Source organism: Pelodiscus sinensis, chromosome 7, assembly GCF_052426305.1.
Source record: "Pelodiscus sinensis isolate ZL-2025 chromosome 7, ASM5242630v1, whole genome shotgun sequence".
Taxonomy (NCBI): Eukaryota; Metazoa; Chordata; order Testudines; family Trionychidae; genus Pelodiscus; species Pelodiscus sinensis.
In genome coordinates this window covers 63,981,006-64,002,160 of record NC_143058.1, presented here as the reverse complement: position 1 = coordinate 64,002,160, position 21,155 = coordinate 63,981,006, and the positions used below count along the sequence as shown (strand labels likewise).

Below are 21,155 nucleotides of genomic sequence, written 5' to 3'. Positions count from 1 at the left end.
TAAGTATTAAATGCATCTTTTGTGCATGTTAATCTTGTACGACCTTCATTTAACTTTCGACCACATTACCCTAGAAGCTGTAATAAGAGAAACAACACATTTCTTTATTTCCCACATTCAGAATTAACTGACACTTCTTTTTACAAATGCTTGACTTCTCTGGATGACCGTGGAAAGCAATTACACAGGGACACTGGGGAAAGGGGATTTTTTCCCGGGTTTATTTGTTTGTTTTTTAATCACAGTGGCCAAGATACTCACAAGTGACTAGTGAGTTTGTGGGCCTGAATTTCAGGTGCCCAACTTCAGCTGCCTTTGGAGAGCTGGATTTTCCCCCCAAAAAAGGGCTGGAAGCCAGACCCTGCTACAGGAACTCAAGCTGAGCCCCCAAAAACAGGTCTTCAAAATCACAAGTCACTTTTGAACATTTTTCCCAGCTTGTCTTGTATATTTTAAGCTAACTTATGAAGAAGGGCATAGAAAAGAACACTATAAAAATGCTATCTGTGAGGCGCCTGGCTGGTGAAAAGCAGCGTGCGACCGCAAAATATTCTTAAGAGTCTGATGTTTGACTGGAGCAAAATCCTTAATCAGGGCCATTGCTGTGGTGAGACTCCATGCCAGAGCAGGCAGCCTAGAAAGCAGCGGAGTTGAGGCATTGGCGGGCAGGCTGTGAAAAGGCTGTTGCTGGGATTCCGTACTCCATGTGTACAATACAGCAAAAGTTGCAGGGGATCTGAATGTGGTAGCATGAACCAGTGGTTTCAGACTATGTTGTACTTGTAGTCCAAGGCTAAATGGTGGGAAAACAGACATAATAGCTTCTACTAGAATTCATGGGCAGTAGTAGCAACTCCTCAATGCCATTAGTGTATGGGAGGAAGTAGCAACCCTATAGCCCACCAGTGATCTCTTGCCTGTCTATCCTGGCTTGGAATAAAAGACTAGGCTACATCTACACTGGCAGCTTCTCGCGTAAGAACAGCTGTTCTTGTGCAAAAACTTGCCGGGTGTCTACACTGCACACGTGTTCTTGCGCAAGTAAATTTACAGTACAGCGTCAGAAAATAGGGCTTCTTCCGGAAGAGTTATTCCTCTCCCCACGAGGAATAAGCCCTCTTGCGCAATGCCGTTACACCTATTACTTTTCAGGCAGAACGGCATTGCGCAAGAGAGTTTTTCTTGCACAAGAAGGAGCAGTGCAGACGCTCCTTCTTGCGCAAGAGCCTCTTCTGAAAAAAATGGTGGCTCATTAGGTATGCAAATGAGGCTCAGTGATAGTCCACGCTTAGCCTCATTTGCATATTACTTGCTCAAGAAGCCGCTAGTGTAGACATAGCGCATGACTCCCACTATGATAAAGGTTAAAGCCGAAGTTCTGCCTGGAAACCTCCCACCGATTCCCGGATGGAAGCAAGCAGGCGAATAGCTTTGGGTACGTCTACACTACAACGTTAATTCGAACTAACTTAGTTCGAATTAGTTAATTCGAACTAAGCTAATTCGAACTAATGGATCCACACTAAAAAACTAGTTCGAATTAGCAAAACGCTAATTCGAACTAGCATGTCCACATTAAGTGGACCCTGAACCGGGGTTAAGGATGGCCGGAAGCAGTGCCGGCAGGGCATCAGAGGAGGACTTAGAGCGTGGAGCTGCTGTCTCAGGCTAGCCGAGGGCTGTGCTTAAAGGGACCCGACCCCCACCCCGGACAGACAGTTCTCAGGGGTGCCCCGCTTGCAAAGCAGTCCTGGCTTGGAGTGCCTGGACTACCCACACAGAGCACATCACAGCACTCAGCCATCAGCCCGGCTGCACTTGCCGCAGGCTGCCATCTGGGGAGAGGGGGCAATTGGGGGGCTGCAGGAGAGCTTCCACCCCCAGAAGCCCGCAGAGCCAGCCCAGTCCTCCCCATCGGGGGCTTGTGCCCCATTCCTCCCTTACCTCCTTCCATTTACCCTTCCCTAGCCACTCTTCTTGATGTACAAAATAAAGATAATGTGTGGTCAAAACTAGAAACTCTCTTTATTTAACAAAACTCGGGGAAACTGGGAAAAGGAGGTGGGAGAGGGGAAGAGAGAGGGTGCGAGAGGGGAGGGAGAAAACTTGGAGGAGGGAGCTGAAAGGGGGAAGCAAGGGAAAGGAGGGGGTGGGGAAACTCAAGGATCAGGGGTTGGGGTCTCGCCGGGCCAACCGCCTCCCAGCACGGCGAGGGAGGGGGCCTCGGCGTCCCCGGGGGGATGGGGTGGAGGGTGCGGAGGTTGAGGTGGGGGGTGTGGACATTGAGGAAGAGGTTGTGGGGGTTGAGGAGGAAGAAGTGGGAGGGGGCAGGAGTGGGAGGAGGGACAGCAGTTGGGGGGGCAGCAGGCGCAGGACCAGCACGGGGCACCATGCTCTGCAGCAGGAGCCGCAGGTTTGTGCTCAGCCCTCGGAGCTCAGCCAGCAGCTCGTGGCGGAACTGCAGGTCTTCCCGCATCCAGGCCTGCAGTGTGCAGTGTACGGCTCGCAGGACTCCCAGGTGCTGGTCCCGGTACTCCTGCTCCATGCTGGCAGTCCGGAGCAGGCCGCGGGTGCAGAAGCATGTCCCGGGCGGGGTGGTGCGCCCTGCACGAGCAGCTGGTGCAGCTGTAGAGAAAGAAGAGAAGTGGTCAGTTCTCCCTGGGGATGCAGAAGATGATGCCCAGCCCCCTCCCCCACCCCGCAACATGAGGGTGACCATGTCCTGCACCGTCAGAGCCGCTGTGCTTGTACAGAGGCCATGGTCAGGATGTCTGGCTCTCCCCGGGACTGGGAGCTGCCCCAAGACCGCACCCATGTCCCTGTGCCATGTATAGTGTGGCCAGGGCAGTGGGGGGGAGGGGGAAAAGTCCTCTGCTTCCATGTAGAGGGGACATGTGAAGGGAAAGCATCCTGCTGGGTCCTGCCCCGGGGTCGGGAGCATGTCACGTCTCTTCGCACAAGCATGTGCCTATTGAGCAATGGCCCCTGGGTGTCACGCAGCTGGAGCCACCTGCCCAAGGGTGGCATGGCATGTGCTCGCACGTGCACAGGTGTCTGCGTGATCCGTGGAAGGCATGGCCCACGCGCGTGGTCTCTGGTCTCCCTCCCACCTCCCCCCCCCGAACTACTTAATTCAAACTACTTACCCGGTACGGTCTCCCTGGACGACCCTGCTGGAACAGCTGGCGGTGGCCCCTCCGGTGCGCCCAGGTCAGGGACCTCCGGTCCCGGCTCGCTGTCCCCCGGGCTGGCACGGACCGCCCCTCCCCCCAAGAGTTGGTGGAGGGCAGCGAAGTAGGGGCAGGTGTCATCCCCTGCAGCGGCACTGCCCCTGGTGGCCCTAGCGTACCCCTGCCGCAGCTGCTTCAATTTAATTCGCACCTGCTCTTGGGTGCACCTGTGTCCCTTGCAGGCCATGGCAGTCGCTATGCGGCCGTAGATGGCCGCGTTCCTCCTCCTAGTGCAGAGATCTTGGAGATTGGGGGCCTGCCCCCAAATCTCAATGAGGTCCATGACCTCTGCACTAGTCCAGGGGGCCGCGCGCCGTCTACGGCCCCTGGCTGGCCCCTGGGTGCTCGGGGACTGGGCAGGGGACAGCTCGCTGCCACTGGCTGCCTGGATCATGGTGGGGCCACTCGGTCAGGGGTAGACACTGCTGGCAGGGCTGTCTGTCTCCAGTGCCGTCTGGCCAGAGTCTACCCCTTTAAGAGCCCGGGGCTGAGAGAGAGGAGAAGAGTTTTCCTGGTTGTGCCCAGAGAGGCCACCAGGGGGAACGTGGGAAGGGCTAGCCTCCCACTAGTTCGAATTAAGGGTCTACACAGCCCTTAATTCGAACTAGTAAGTTCGAACTAGGCTTAATCCTCGTGGAATGAGGATTACCTAGTTCGAACTAAGCGCTCCGTTAGTTCGAATTAATTCGAACTAACGGAGCACTAGTGTAGCGCCTATGAAAGTTAGTTCGAACTAACTTTGTAGTGTAGACATACCCTTTATTCCTATGGCCCTGGCTCCAAAGTCGAAGTAGCTTTTTTAGGGGGATGCAGGAGTTCTTATTCCATCCATGCTGGGGCATAATCCACATCATAATCTAGTTCTACCTGCCTGAGCTGCCCAGAGGAAAAGGGTTGTTACTAGGGTGGGCTGCCAGAGTCAGGCTAGTCACACACTGTTCACGAGAGGTTGAACTTCACCCCTTTCCAGAACCTGCAATCGTTTTCAAACGCTTCCAATATTTGTGCCCCCAGCAGCTGGGCTTGCACCTCATCACTTACAGAAAGTGGTGGCAGGCCCAGAGCCAGGCATGTTGGAAGGATGCCAGCTTAATAATAAGACTCATTTAAACACTGGTCTGTCCCCTCCACAAAGAGGCCAAACAGCACCCTCTGGGCTTGTGAGCAGCTAGATACCCAAACACGGAGGCCCTAGGGCTTTTTTAACTTTCTATAGAAAGTAGTGTGAATCATCCAAAGGGTGTGGCAGGCACCACAAAAGTGACCAATAAGGCCTATGTCGTTGCTAATAAATATGATAGCCACGGTCAAGTTATAAGCTACATTCTCTCATAAAACAGGAACTGCAACCAAGTGCTCGCCCACCCACCCACTTCACCACGGTGCCCGTTGCTGTGGACAAATTGAGATACACCCATTTCTTAATGTGGGGGCTTACTCTGATCCAGAGCCAACTGGGAAACACTCCTCCTCAGCAGTGCCCACACCAACAACACCTACACAAGGAGTGGGGGATGGGGCAGCTCTGCTACCCAGAAGGGGTGGGGCCTCAGTTGGAAGGGGCAGGGTCTCAAATGGAAGGGCGGGGCTTCCGGTGGAAGGGGCGGGGCTCCGGGCAGTGAGCCCTTAGTGACATGCCATAGCAGCAGTGGTGGCCAAGAATTCTGGGGCCCTATGAATCTCCAGGCCCTGGAGCAATTGCCCCCTTTCCCTTCCCACCTCCATCAGTGAGCCTGCTCCCCTTGATTTCAATGGGTTTTGCATCTGGCCACTTGCACCTGACTCAGAAAAATGCTGAGCACTCCGCAAAGGGAGCTCCCTCAATGAGCATTAATTTCATTGGGAGTTAGGGGCCTAACTACCTGTGAGAGTCTGGGGTTCAGGGTTTCATGGGGGTGCTTGGCACCTTGCACAAATGAGTTCTTACAGCTTGTGCTGATCTGTATAATATACAATCGGTATATTGGGGGAAAACTTCACATGCTCAAATGGGAATTAGGCACCCAACACCTATTGAACATTGGTGCCTGAATGCCATAGGCACATTTGACAGTTCTAGGCCTTCTCTTTCTCCAAAAAGATATAAACCCACACATATATTGTGATACCTTCTTCAGACGAGATGTGCTGTAAATAGAAAATATACAAGTAGCAATGGAACAAACTCCAACTCTCGTGACACTGTGAGAAGTGACGTGCAATCTTAGCTGTCTTTGAGGAGAAAGTTTTAACAAAATCTTTCCAATATAAATATCAAGGAACTGGAAAAAACGTTCTAAACTTTGATCCCATAGCTGCAAGCAGTCCTTGCACTGATCAGCTGTTAACTGGATCCTTGAGGCCTCGCATTAATGGGATTTAGGGTGGATATTTTTACTGAACAAGAACAAACTGACCCAATTAAATTTGGAAAACAGGCCAGATGGTTAGATACACAACTACCATCAGAGAGAATTGCATGCATGCATCAACCGACAAACATGTAGTATGATAATGTACTGAGCCAGATTCTGCTCTGGGTTGAACTCTGGCAATTGAGTGGAATACTAGATTTCAGAATGTGTGGAGGACGGAAATCTTGTGGGCTGAAGTTTACATATGCCTACGCAGTGGGTGAACCAGACAAAACATCCCATAATCCATACTGGTCTTTGGAATCAGAAAGGATTGCTCATGTATACCACTAAGGGCACATCTACACAGCAGTGCTGAAGTTGGAATAAGCTACACAACTTCAGCCACGTCAATTGCGTAGCTTAAGTTGAAATAGCTTTTCTCTGCTTTTGGCACTGTCTCCACAGCAGGAAGTCCGAGAGAAAGCACTCTTCCTCCAACTTCCCTTACTCCTCGTAAAATAAGGGTTATGGGAGTCAGATTAAGAAGTCCTCCAGCTCAACATTACGTTGACAGTATGTCGAAGTAACAGCTTGTAGTGTAGACGCAGACTTTGTTATTTCGGAATAACATCGGCTTTTCCGAAATAACACTGCTGTGTAGACCTGCCCAAAGGTAATGACATGTGCAAATGGATATTTTAATGTACCTAAGGAGAAGTGTTGACTGAATGGATGCATGGGCATTTTGGAAGGCTCACTCATTACAGAAGCCTTTGAAAATATGGCAGCTCATGTCTTTTATGGAAATCATTAATTACTTGAATTTATCTTAAGTAAAGCAATTATGAAATGACAGTGCCTAAGGATCCTAATTGTCTGCATGTTCCGTACAATTCATGTGTTAAACATTAACTCCAGCACAGGTATTTAATTTCAGGGACATGTTACCAGATATGTTCATGCATTAGGTTGCAATAACCCAGTTAATGCTGGCGAACAATAAAGAGCTTTACATCTTCATTGCCATTAAACTGAGAAGTGACACTTCAGTGTTTTGTTTTCACTGCCTCCGTGTAAAGCTGAAACCGACTCAGCGACAGCATTTAAGGATACATTATGATAATAGGATAGGGATTTCTTCTAAATATAACTGAGGGCTGCTTTAAAAATATAAGGTCAATGTAATGGTACCATCTAATCTAGCTTTATCTAGGAAGGTTGAATCTCCAATCCTAGAGGTTTTTAAGTCATGGTTTGACAAAGCCTTGGCTGGGTTGATGTAGGTGGGGTTGGTCCTGCTTTGGGCAGAGGGTTGACTCGACGACCTCCTGAGGTCTCTTCCAGCCCTGGGATTCTATCATTCTATGAGCCTTCTTCCTCATCCCTGTACAGATGGTCTGTACCACGTCTGTGTGCCACTTAACTCCTCAAAATAAAGGACTTAAGTAACACCTCAGCCTTGGACTAGCCCTTTACATAGGAATGAATTTCACTGTCAATGCAGAATTCTGATATACTAGGGCAAGTTGACATTTTCCATCAAAACGTTTTGCATTGGAAAATTACGCCTACGACTAAATGAAAGTGATTGTAGATCATTTCTGCTTCCCCTTAACATTATTCAGTTTCTTGCCAGAAAATCAAAACACTTGGGGAAAAAAAGCACAAGAGAAGAAAGGAAAAACTCAAGTCTCTGCTCAATTGTCAATTGCTGAAAAAGAAACAAAGTAGGGGGAGGGGCAATTTTCTTTGGTTCTGATGAAAAATCGACGTTTTCCAGAAGGGGAAAAAAAATCTTTCCTCGTAGAAACAGTACAAAGCCTAGAGCAGGATAGGAAATCTGTCCACTGGGGACACCCCTGCTAGTTACTTTTTAGCTAATGACTAAGAAGCATCAAATTCTCTGCAGTCATATCATTGTCTATTCCCCATCTGAATTTTACATCTGTTAGCTTCCCTGACCAAAGGTCCCACTTAAGCCTTGTCTTGAAACTTTACAGCAACATATGATATCAGTTTGCCTGACACACGCATTCTTCAGAGCCTGACACATTATTTGTCTTCAGAGGAGTTCACATCTGGTTTTTTTATACCCTGCTGACTTAGTTTAAAACTCCTCTTGTGGGAGTACCAGGTCAAATTGTTGCCTGCTGGGGTAATGCATTTCCTCCAATTAGCCCCGTGTCTTCTCCACTCTAGACCATCCCAGAGAGAAGTTTTCAGCATGCAAAAGGCCATTCATTCAATGAAATAGAACATTCTCTAAATGCATACATACCTTCTGTTACAAGGGTTGGGGGATTTAACAAAATGAGTCTTTGGGCCACTCCAACAATGTTTGGCAGTAAGAGTTCTTGAAGATCAGCAAGGTTACGGATATCCAGGGCAGAAAAGGCGAAGCTTCCGTCAGTAGCAATTTGCTGAAGTTCTGCATTGTCAGCCTTCAGGACCCCAATGCTAAATGAAAATATACTAGCTTGCTTCACCGCTAACACCGCCTCTCTGATATCATCACTAGACTCTCCACCACTTATCAGCACTAAGACCTGAGGCACACCTTCCTCTACTCTGCTTCCTCCTGCCCGGGTGAAGTGGTTCTCCAGCACAGATTCGAGTGCTGCACCAATGTTAGCTTCCTCGCCACCCAGGAACCTAAGTGCCTTCACGGCATTCAACACATCAGCTTTGGTGGAGTAGCGGTTCAAAGAGAACTCAGTTCTGGGTTGATCGCTATATTGCACCACCCCAATGCGTATCTGCTGAGTTCCAACAGAGAGTCTCTCAATGAAATTTACAAGGAAATCGCGTATGGCTGGGAAATGGACACTTCCGATGTTGTTTGATCCGTCAATAAGGAAAATAAGGTCAGCAGATTCTTGCGCTTTAAAAAAAGAAATGCAAAAGGTGAAAGCATTAAAACAAGTGATCACATGCAGTTGTACAGTGTTCAGACATGTTTCTTTGGAAACCAGTAAGAAACACGAAAATGGGCAAACAAAACAAGACGTTTATTGAGGACAGTGAAATTTGCCTCTTCGTTCTGCATTCTGATTGAATATGAGTTAACAGACCAAGTATCTGTTTCATGAGACAATACAGTATTTTGAAAGGATATAAATTCATTTTTACAGTTAATTACCAGGACAATATGGGGGAGGGGGATCTCTAGAATGGAGAATTTTGTGAAATCTAGATAATTTCCATGGAAGCGATTTGTCTAAATATTTATAGAAGTTAAGAGACCCAAAAAAACTAAACAGATTTATGCATAAACACGCATTTGCACAGTCAGTGGAAATAATTTGTAATCACAGTTAACTTCAGGGTAGGTTATCTCATTCCATTTTTTTCCAACCAATTGGCAATAGGACTTTCAATAGAAAATGTAACTGCTATGCTGTACAAATATATTCCCAGCTGGTATACTTTTTTATATAAAAATGTTTCAGCCTCTCTTTGGAATAGTCCTGTTTTGTATGTTTAAAATGTTGGCTGAATACATTGGTTGGTTGTTTTTTCACACTGAGTGGCTGTTATCTACATGTGTTTGTAGTAACACAATCAAACAATCTGTTTGGTTCAGTTTAGAATTTTATTCTCAGTTGTTCAATCCATGCACAATATTAGTGGGACATGTTTATCACGACAAGGGCAATAACTAGGTAGATGAAGACCACAAATGAAGGTGCTTGTATCTGTGCTTCTGTGCAAACACAGAGCCTGCACTGATGACCATGGTTAAGTAGTTGGTTTTGTCTTTTTGCATGACCACCGGATATTCAATCAAATAATGCAGAATCATGTTAAAACAGGCGGATGAAACTAGTCATGACATAATTATCCAACCACACTTGTAAACACACCTGGATGACCACAAACACCTAAGGTGTACGTTATGTTGGATAGAATTACCAATTCAAAAAAGAGGTAAGACCTCTTTCTGGGCAGGGCTTACCATAAAAGACTAAGAATTTCCTAACCAGTCTGTTCCTCTTCCTTATGCTCATTGATTAAACGAATCAAGGGCAGAATATAACCTCAATGTGATGTACAATTCAGCAATCTTGAAGTCATTAATAAATAACCGGCAAATCGATATTGGAAATCTTCTCTGACTCTTAGCTTTAAAACACCTATGGGGAAATCTTGGTCCTACTGAAGTCAGTGGCAAAACTCCCATTTGCTTAGATGGGGGGCAGCATTCCACCATTGGTATTTGCCAGGAACCACTTTTATCATGAGGCAGATATGTGATTAATTTGGTACAGTAGAAGACTCCAGTCCGGTAAATAGCCTATGAGATAGTTGAGTCCCCACAAATAATGCCATTTAAAGAACTGTGGTTAACATCTACTCAGGGGCTCAGAGCTTTAGTTAAAATATATGAAAGTCCTTCACTTTTAACTGAATGGATCATTTCAGACTGCGCGGTACTCAGCCCATATAACAATGAAAAAAGCAGAGGAAACGTCTTGAACAACACAGGGCTTTGTTAGTATCTGTTTCATGTGTCAAAGCTCTCTTTTTAATAGTAACATTTAATTTATTGACTGTAATTTTGATTGTGATCACCACCATAGTATGGGTAGGCCCCGTACAGGAGGAAACAGGAATAAAATGTAAGCAAATGTTGGATAATTTGTCATCACTGCAAAAACCTTGTACTTCCGTACACGCTGATGGAACAAGCCAGTGATGGAGGATAAATGAAAGCATGCTTGTTACATACACTATTAAGCAAAGAGCGTCAGATTAGATAGACAGCTAAGATTTAATGTAGGCATCAGGGCAAATTCAAGGCTCTTTCCTATTTACGCAAGTCAGCTCTGTGATGGTGGAAGTTTGATAGCTTTGTGTGCTACCTGGTTTTCCAAAGATAAAATGAATGAAAGTCAATTATGAATGAATGGCGCCTTAAAGTCATCTCTGATGCTCAGCTTGGACTATGTCTAAAAGAGCTCACAATATCATACAGCACTGATGATCAGCTGCACTATTATTTTTATTTTAATGTATATGTCGGTTGTGTCAATCAGAAAGGGACAAATGCAGTTCAAGTACTAATATAACATTTGATTTTATTGATAGAAAAATAAGCCTTGCCCAAAATTATTCTTGAAGGGTGGTAACCTTAGCAATACTCCTTCACAGAAATAAACCTGGATTTTGGGCTTAAAAATATTTTCTTCTTTAAAAATATCTGAGAGCCAAGAGGGAATTCTATACATTAGTCTAGTTACCTGTCAAGGTGTTTCATATATGGGCCCAATCTTCCACACATTAAGGCAATGGTAAAATGCAAATTGGTTTTGATAGGAAATGGATCAGAGCCCTTAGTGGCAAAAATACTGGGCTCTCCATGGAGTGAAATTAGAGCATCTGGTACCACAATTAGTTTATATATTGGGGGGGAAATCCATTCTTAAATCAGAGAAATCTCATGTCACTGGTGGATAAAAGGTTTGATTTCCTCCTGGGTTGCAAATGACCTGTCTGTTTGCCCCATCAGGTACTTAGCAAAACAATAGACTGTGCTCACGCATTTTTATGCAAAGTATCATGCAATGATGGATGGCAACTGGTGGGATTGAAATGAGAGGTTAATTAGACAAGACAAAATGAGAGGATTAATGTTATATCTTGTATCCCGCTGTTGTCTCACATTATTCCCCAAATGCTGCTGAGGTTTGGATGGAGTCTCCGGAATAAAAACAAAGGTTTGATCCCTCGGCCTTTAGTATGTGGAATCTACAATCCTTTTCCAACTTGGTAATTGCATAAAGGGGCAAAATTGTCTTATGCATGGGGCCTGGTTCTGCCCTCGCTTGCATCCAGGGCAGCACCGTGGAAGTCAGGGGGGTCCAAGGTGACACTTCCTTCTTTTTACAAGAAGTCCTACTGCTCTAGTGTGTACAGCAGCATGGCAAACTTTCTTTCATTGGACAGAACAGAGACGAAAAGCCGCCACTAATCTAGAGAGGGGATAGGAAGTGGACATATCTGGAGCTACAGCTATTACCAACCTGGGAGCCAATGGGGGAAGGAGCCTTTCTTGCTGCATCTGCTCCCAGCGAGGAGCAAGAAGAACAGCCAGAGTTTTTTGAAGCTGTATCATCCTGAAGGCTTGGTTTCACCTACCCCAAGATTGACGCTCTAGAGAGTGATCTCCCAGAGTTTGATTTAGCAGGTCTAGTAAGGGCCAGCTAAATTGACCACTGATGACACCCCCATCCACCTCAGTACTCCACCAGGTTGTGAGGAGTGAGAGAAGTTGACAGGAAAGTTTCTCCCATCAATCTCCCACAGTGGGGATGCTGCCAAAATTTGACAAGAGGTAAATTGACTCCTGCTATGCTTGCCTCGTAGCTGGAGTTACATATCTTAGATCTTAGGGTATATCTACACTTGCAGCCTATTTCAGAATAGGGCTGCAAACGTATGCATTCGGAATTGCAAATCAAGCCCGGGATTTAAATATCCCATGCTTGATTTGCATCTCCTGGCTGGTCGCCATTTTTGAAATTTACAATACCAAAGTAACTGCCCTCGTCTACACAGGGCAGGGCCACAGGGGTTCGAAATAAAGCCCAATTCTGAAATACCTGTTAAACTTCATTGCAGGAGGAATAACAGGTATTTCGGAATAGGGCTTTATTTCGAACCCCTGTGGCCCTGCCCTGTGTAGACGAGGGCAGTTACTTTGGTATTGTAAATTTCAAAAATGGCGACCAGCCAGGAGATGCAAATCAAGCACGGGATATTTAAATCCCGGGCTTGATTTGCAATTCCGAATGCATACATTTGCAGCCCTATTCTGAAATAGTCTATAAGGGTATAGCTACACTTGCAACCTAACAGATGTATCTGACAAAGTGGGTCTTTGCCCACAAAAGCTTATGCTCCAATACATCTGTTAGTCTATAAGGTGCTATAGGACTCCTTGTCGCTTTTGCAGATCCAGACTAACACGGCTACCCCTCTGATAGATATCTTAGGTCGACTTTCTCCCCTTCTTGGAGCTCCTTCTAGTGATCAGTGCCTCCTAGAAGCACCAGGGGGTTATAGAACCCAGCACATCTTCCCTGGTGGGCAAGGTGGTCATCTGCCAAATTGCTCCCCACTTCCTATAGTGAGATTTGGCTTACTCCAAAGTCTGTTGAATGCCACCCATTGGCTCCAATGGGCCTTGAACCAGACAAGTGTGATCCTCACTGCATTTCACAAACCCAGTTATCTAGCTGTGCACGGGACTAGTTCACAGCCCCACTGAGGTCAGTGACGGTCTCCCACTGACTTCAATGAGTTTTGAATCGGGCTCTTATGGGGCAACATTTCTACGGCTGCCGAAATTCTTTATTTCGCATTACCCTGTGACTCAATGGCAGCTCGAGAGCTGATCACCTAGGATGGATAACCTGGCCACTGACGGGGTGAGTGCCTCCGTCAGCATGTGAATATACACAGCTATCAAGTGGTGCGTATTGGGGGATATACATAGAGATCCTTATGTCAAGTTGCTACTCACTTGTCTCATGTTTCTTACCAAACTCCCTGCAACTGTGTTCTGTGAATGAATGTGCCAAAACCGACTCACGGTGGGATTTTGGCAGCCAATTGCATTATTAACCCCATCCAGGGGGAATGAAATTTCCCTACGGAAGAGCCCTGCATTTCTTGATCAGATCAGAGAGTGGCCCAAGCACTGGCCATAGGAGAAGGCTGCCAGAGATCTGCAGTCAGCTCCATGACTAATGTGGATTGGATTCTAGGATCAGGGTCTTCAATAGGAAGCATGGTGCCTTTTTCATTTGACTGACAGCCTAGATGATGCTTGATGTCGTGATCTGGTAGGGAGGTGAGAGTATTTTTGCTTTACTGTACGATTTGCTAAGAAACCTTTGTTTTTAAACCTTTGAACGTCCATCTCCACCTTCCCCTACAATGGCTTTAAACAGCCCTTGCCATACTTAGCTCAAGGATCAGTATGGCAATGTCTCCGCACTCCAGTCTGCCATTACCTGTGACGTCTTTAATCACTTCTTTTGCTCCAGGCATTTCTGGAGTCATAGACGTACGAACACTTGCCACTAAGTCTCCTACTATGGCGCGGAGAGCAGTAAAATTCGCTATGTTGAAAAGGTGCGTATCGGAGGGTTCACTCGCTACTTCCTTTAACTCCCCTTCCTCTGCATCCTGCACTCCAATTGCAAACAAGTTTACATCTGCAGACTTATGGACAGATGATGGCAGAGCGATATCATGCTGGGTTTGTCCGTCCGTTAACACTATAATAATCTGAGGGATGCCATCGGCCGCTCTGCTTCCAGCAGCTTTAGTGAGATGGTTCTGAATTAGGTAGTCTATTCCTTTTCCAGTCTTGGGGCCTCCCCCCAGATAAGACATGTTCGAAATATGGGACAGGATATCGTGGGCAGAGTGATACGTATTTAACTGGAATTCTGTGTGTGGGTTTCCGCTGAACTGGACCAGGGCAAAACGAAAATCGTTTCCTCCCACAGCTAAAGATTTTACAACATCAAACAGAAACTCTCGAACAAGTTGGAAATGTTCCTTTCCAATGCTCCAAGAGGAATCCACTAGAAATATTATATCGGCAGCGGCAACGATTTTGTCATCTTCAAAAAAACAGATGGGTTTAGGATTTTCCACCGGTCAGCTGAAAAAGTCCATGATGCCCAAACCCTCTCTCAGACATGGCCTATTTTGCATTATCAAATGAAGCCCACGGTCCCCTTATAACCTGGGGCAAGACAAAAGGATCATTTGGAGACAGACTGTGAATAGCCCTGTGCAGGGGCACCAGGAGGGGAAAAGATACTAAAAGCCAACCTTCCCCTCCCCCTGCACAAGAGCTAGTCCCAGACCTTGCATTCCCAAAGCACAAGGGTGAGAAATGATGACATTTTACATGGGAAAGAGCATGCATTGTCCCCTTCCATAGGGGATAATTCTCCTATTTACTCTCAGGCCAGATCTACACTAAAGAGGAAGCTTAAATCAGGATACTTTGACATACCTTGATTTGAATTTCCCCGCCACCCCCACAGCAGGAGGTAGGAGCAGGAGTACAGGCCACTTACAGAGGCAGCCTCTGAGTTCGATTTAGCAGGTCTTAACTAGACTAGCTAAATCAAACTCCGGACGATCAATCATGGCAGTGTCAATCTTCCACTTAGTGAAGATGTGGCCTCACTGGAGTGGCATGATCCGATCCCTCCCCTCCCCTCTCTGTGGGTTGTGGTCCCAGGCCTTGATCCACTGATGCAAAAGAATGTCACTAGTGTCCTTGGCCCAGATCTTCCACGTCATTTAGGTGCCTAACTCCTATTGGGAGGTAAGCACCTAACTACCTTGATGGTCTGGGCCATTTTGGTCAACAGAATTACTCATGGGCTTCAAATCACACACGCATTTCAGGGCTTTGCTGGATCCGGGCCTGTTGCCACCTTTTCACCCTTAATGTTATTAAAGGATCAAAGTTCCACTAGCTATTTCTTGGAGCAATGGGAAATCTTCTCTGATAGTTGAAATGCAGGATTGGTCACTGAGTAATGTTAATATACATGAGTACTGCTCACAAGCAGTTTATGCTATATGACTCTAACCCTGTCTCTTTGCTCGCTGGCTTGGAGAAGGAGTCCTCTTGACTTCCCACGGACTGCTAGTGTCAATAAGAGTTATGGTGCAGGGTTGGGCTCTGCTTACTGCTGTTTCAGGGTTTCCTACTCCCAGTGAACACCTAATATATTAATTGCAATCCAAAAGATACTATTAGTAGGGCCCTGCAAATCCGCAGCTATCTGCTTTCTATCCGCGGGTATCCGCATCCGTGGCTATGGATGTGGATATCCACGGTTTGGTTTTGTGGATACCGATTTTGTATCTGTGCAGGGGAGCTAGCTGTTAGATCTTTCTGCGTGGTAACGCAGACAGCGCTCATCCATTACAACAGCTGTAAGCCGGCATGCTTTTCATTGCAACATTCCGTTTTTTCCCCAGGCTTTCGATCACATAAAGGATGTGCTTCTGCCAAGAAGCATAGACAATACATAAGGCGGGGGCCCAGGGGACACAAATGCTCTACTTGCAACAACCTCATCTTACACCGACACCATTTGCTCTTTACGTGTTTAGGAAAATGCCAGACTGACTTGTGAGGAATTGATCAGCATCTGCTAGGCTCAGACTCACTCTCAGGCAAAACCAGGGGCAGGTCACACAATCTCTGATCCACATGCACATTTGAAAACAGTCCACAAACACAAGAGGAAATAGCATCACGCTTTTGCACATCACAAACCCTGTGAGGATGCCTGGACCTTACCTTCCTGCTGCTGAGCATCAACCATACAGCCTGAGAGCACGAGGCAAAAGATTGCCGCGAGGGGCAAATGTCGATGTTTCCTCATCGTTTTGTTTGTTTTGTTTTTCAAAGCACCCAACGTGTGCCCTAAACAGGAACAGAGAGATCATCAATGGGAACCGCTTTCTTAGATCTGTGCTTCTCCTCCCCCCCGCAGCCATGATACGCCCCCACCCTGATGTGAACGGAACTTTCTACAGAGTAAAGATTTTATCCACACACACGTGTTTGGAACTCCCACAAACCCCTATCCTGCTACTAAAGTTTTACTTAGAACTCAGGCTGACTCCTGCTCCAGGCTTGGGAGTGAAAAGACACCCTTAGCCTTAGCAGCTCCAAGAGATTCCTGCTCTTTCAAAGGAAGCCAGCAGGGGCAGAAAGCATCCACATCAAACCTGTCATCTATAGCCACAGCCAGACCCTCATGGACCACTGATGCCAATGGGGCTATGCCCAGAAATGCATCTTGCTGTGGTCTCTCTCTCGCTTTCTCTTCTACCATTGAAATGTGCCTGCCACCCACAGGAAATTGAAGACTCCCTAGGGCTAGAAAGGCCTTTTGGTTCTGTGTGTGTACAGCACCTCGCCACAGCCAGGACTCCTAGCTACTGTGGTCACACACACAAAAAATAATCCTGATTATTATTACTAAGTCTAGGTGCCTTCCTTATAAAAGAGAATTAAGCATCGCTAAGCACAGCGACACTTCAAAACGAAGCAAATGATATTATGCCAGGGCCGTATCCAATTCCCAAAGGAAAACGGCAGTGCGTTTTTATGCATTTTTCATTATGGCAGCAACTAGTGCCCGCGCCAGGTGCTGTACAAACATAGAGTCGGAAACAAGTCTTGCCTCAAAGAGCCTGCACTTTAAAGAGTCAAGGGAGGCAGCAGGTAGGGGAGGGTGAGAGCATACAATCAGAGGGCGCAGAGAAGGTAAGCCAATGGCGTGTGAGTGCCGGCTTTCTAAAACGTGTTTTGGGTGGGTGTGATGGGGTGAGCAAAGGGTTAACAGGCGCGCGAGCTGAAGGAGCCCATCTGGCTGCTTCTAGAAGACAGGATGGGTGCGAGCAAAACAGCCAATCTACACAGGTAAGAGACTGTCTGTTCAAAACCACCGTGAGCGCTTTGGTATCGAATCCCACCTCCTACTGGAGATGGCTTTAGTACTGATGGCCCCTCCCTACAATTTCTCTCTTCCCACAGCCCGGATGGCATAGCTCCCAGTGTCTCTCTAACATGCACGGCTCTGGAAGGGAGGGGTTGATTATTGATTACCTGGGCCCCCTTTTTCCCCGCCCTCTAGACACTACTGTCAAGTGTCATTAGACCTCACTTGAGTAACACCTGCCCACAGGGATGAAGTCGGGTTTGTGTCCTGCCTGGTTATTTTACAGCACCAGGGAAAAAGCTATTTGGGAATGACAAGCAGGAGGATGCGGGGGAATCCCAGGTCCCCATACAAGGAGGTTTTAAGGTCCTTTTGGCAATTCAGTGATTTTGGCATGAGCCAGGATCTAAGCCACGTGAGTTTATATGGACAGACCTCGGTCAAGGACTTGGATGATTCACTCTTTACCTGTGCCGCACTTCGTTAACTCTGGTTTCCCCCTTAAAAATACAATTTAGGGTTACAGCCAGCCATTGGAGGCTGTCAAGTCAGGAGCATTGCGCACCGATGGATATTTCCTTTCTTTATAGTAGCCACCCCCAGAATGACAGCATTTCTCCTCCCTTCACCCTTTCCAGGACACCAAAGGCAGGAGTAGAAACTTCACTCCAAGTTCAAGTCCGTTAATTCTTCTTACCAGCAGAATCACTACAGGAATCCTGCAAATTTCCAGTCCCCGGGGTGGAATAACCCATGCAGAAGGGATCCCATAGTACGAACATGGAAGGCTCCCAAGAATAAGTTTATGTGCTACAGTGATGATAATATTTTACCTGTGGTTTCTTTTTATCTGACATCCACATGGCAAATCTGCTGAAAGAATATATCCTTCAGTATGGCAGCAGATTTGCTGCCTTACGGGTGGATATTTATGATTTAAGATTTGCTTCCTATCTTAAATAGCACAGCACAGTAATACTGCTTAACTGATAAAGTATAAAATGCAGTGATTTAATATTTCTCTTTCCCCAAGAGGACATGAGGGTTTCAAATGAGCCAGAAAAGTTGACTCTTAAACCAAGTCAGCTTTAAAAATTACCTTCCCTGTTTGCTGCTGTTCTTGCCAGCTCAATTAACTCAGTGACTCTAAGGGAATCCGAGACCATTAATGAAAAGAATAACAAGGTTTTGTAACAAAACCTTGGAAGTCAGACAGCTGAGCAAAAAAAACCAGCTGGAAATAACCCCAGTGCACTCTCAATCATCAGGAACGTAAAATAAAGCAGCACCTGAGAGGTTAATCGCCCACCATGGGCCAATTTCACATGTGCTACGGGTTTCAAATGAAACTTGCCAAGGGGTGGTGAGCCACATTCTGAAATGCGGTAAAGCTGTGTCACTCCATTGACTTCCATGTAGCAAAACTGAGAAGTTGGCCTAGTGGGTATGTCTAGACTACATGGCTGTGTCTACATTGACACCCTTTTCCGGAAAAGGGATGCTAATGAGACAAGTCGGAATTGCAAATGCCGCGGGGGATTTAAATATCCCCCTCGGCATTTGCATGAACATGGCTGCTGCTTTTTTCCGTCTCGGGGATTTGCTGGAGAAAAGCGCCAGTCTAGATGGGATCTTTCGGAAAATAAAGCCTTTTCCGGAAGATCCCTTATTCCTGATTTTAAGAGGAATAAGGGATCTTCCGGAAAAGGCTTTATTTTCTGAAAGATCCCGTCTAGACTGGCGCTTTTGTCCGGCAAAGCCCCGAGCCGGAAAAAAGCGGCAGCCATGTTCATGCAAATGCCAGGGGGGATATTTAAATCCCCCGCGGCATTTGCAATTCTGACTTGTCTCATTAGCATCCCTTTTCCGGAAAAGGGTGCCAATATAGACACAGCCCATGCCTCTGCCGACAGAGGCATGTAGATTAGGCTATCCGACATAGTCAACAAAGTGGGGATTTAAATAATCCCCGCTTCATTAAAATGAACATGGCCGCCGTGCTGTGCCGATGATCAGCTGATCCGGCACAGCGTAGCAGTCTAGATGCGGATCTGTCAGCTGGGGACCTGTGAAACGAGGTTTACAGGATCGGTCGTCAAAGGCTTCCCCAGCCAACAAATCTGCATCTAGACTGCTGCGCTGTGCCAGATCAGCTGATCGTTGGCACAGCGCGGCGGCCATGTTTATTTTAATGAAGCGGGGATTATTTAAATCCCCGCTTCATTGACTATGTCGGGTAGGCTAATCTACATGCCTCTGTTGACAGAGGCATGTAGTTTAGACACACCCTGTGGCTACGTCTACACTGGCCCCAAATTCCGGAAAAGGGATGCAAAGCAGGTAAGTCAGAATAGGGAAATTCCTACTTTCAGGTAGCAATAAGAGATCCTCCGGAAAAGGGCTTTATTCTGGAGGATCGCGCCAGTCTAGACGCTTTTTTCCGGCTTTTCCCCAAGCCGGAAAAAAAGCAGCGGACATGTTTATTTAAATCCGCGGGGGATATTTAAATCCCCCATGGATTTCCCTATTCTGACTTACCTGCTTTGCATCCCTTTTCTGGAATTTGGGGCCAGTGTAGACGTAGCCTGTGTGTTTGAAGGAGAGGCCAGACAGACAGGAAACATACACATGTGCTTTGTGATGAATTACTGAAAGCATACCAGGCCAACAATTTCCTTCCTGTTCAGGAGAAAGGTTTCATCGTGTTTCCTCTCCCAGATGCTATGAATGGCTGGGCCACTCTACCTAGCTCTGCTTCTTTGCTTCCCCGCGTTAAAGAAAACTCAAAGGCAGCACCTTGTTTCCTTGTTAGTGAACAATCATTACAGCCAGTGCTGGCTGTTAAAAAGTCAAGGCACGCCAACACTTAACCAGTCATCTCCCAATCCATTTGTAAGACCTCGTGGTGTCTTAGGGGCAACCACCAGAACTGCGTGCTTTATTGATGTTCTTAATTGACAAGCAACGCTTCCACTGGAGGTCCGGTCAAAGCAAGGGCTCTCTCCAGGCAGAGCCTTCCCCAAGCTGTGAGTAAGGGAAGGCCGAGCAGCCTTGAGAAATCCCTTCCCTCTGAAATGTGGTGGAAGGCGCACAGGAGGGGATGGAGCACAGGGGCGGCCATTTTCCAGGTTTTCCATTTCCAGACTGCTGCTCTCCTGAGGGAAGTTAGCGGTGGTTGCAGCTGTAATGCTGAAGGCGTTGCTCTGTCAACGCTTCTCAGCAGCCCCCACTCAGGGGCGCCAGTCTTATGCCCCCGGTGTTGCGCTGGCTTGAAGCTGAAGAAGCCCCGTGGCAAATCAAGGCCACGGTTCCAGAGCTCCGACAAAGCGTTGCCCGGGCAACGGAGCATGGCCCCTTCTGAGGCCTGCTTTCGCAGGAAAGGGTGCTCCCGCTAAGCCACCTGCCTCTGTGGGAAAAGCCTTTCCCCACTGATCCAAGGGGCTGCGGAGCCTTGTGGCCTGGCTTCTCTGGGTCTGCCCCCCAAATTGCTCCCCTCACAGAGAGGATGGGCTGGAAACGCCAGGGGATACCTGCCAACTCTGGCCCCTCCTGCACGTTCTTCCAAGGAGGGAGCCCAGATCTGTTTCTAGTACCGGCGAATGGTAATTACACACAGGGACGAAAGGAGCGATAATGTTTTAAAAGGAAGCATGGTGCCGGGGTGCCTCGGAGCAATAAATCATGATCATTGTACGCCCTCCACAAAGTGAGAGAACTCTTGGGAATTCCCGTGGGAGTTAGATGCTTAAATAGATTGGAGGATCGGGGACCAGATCTTTAACTGGAATCAAATTAACACTGCATCCTTCTCTTTCCTGGAACTACGCTGATTTACCCCAGCTAAGGATCTGGCCCGACGTATTTTGCATTCAACCAGTCTGTCAGCTATAAGGCAGCAGCTCATGCTGGAAGATCATGCGACCCTTGGAGAACACAAGGCTGATTCACTCAAAGCTGTTATCTATTTGAATATCTAGTCAAGGAGCCAACTAAACGCCTCCTTTCTCTGGAGGGTCATGCCACAGATATGTGCTCTGATTCATCTCCCTTACAAACCAGACAGCATAATCCTTTCCAAACTACAGAAAGGGGTT

The 21,155-nt window shown here is 47.0% G+C and overlaps 1 protein-coding gene across 1 annotated transcript in view; it reads right to left on the bottom strand.

Moving 5' to 3' along the window:
- The window catches only part of COL6A3 (collagen type VI alpha 3 chain), a 107,236-nt gene that overhangs the window by 71,095 nt on the left and 14,986 nt on the right, over positions 1–21,155 (bottom strand). Inside the window, exons 2-4 of the mRNA XM_075934041.2 lie at positions 15,912–16,037; positions 13,585–14,202; positions 7,845–8,447 (exon numbers count right to left, since the gene is read on the bottom strand). Coding sequence (XP_075790156.2) covers positions 7,845–8,447; positions 13,585–14,202; positions 15,912–15,996 — 1,306 coding nt within the window. The 5' untranslated portion in view covers positions 15,997–16,037. The remainder of the gene's footprint in view (positions 1–7,844; positions 8,448–13,584; positions 14,203–15,911; positions 16,038–21,155) is intronic.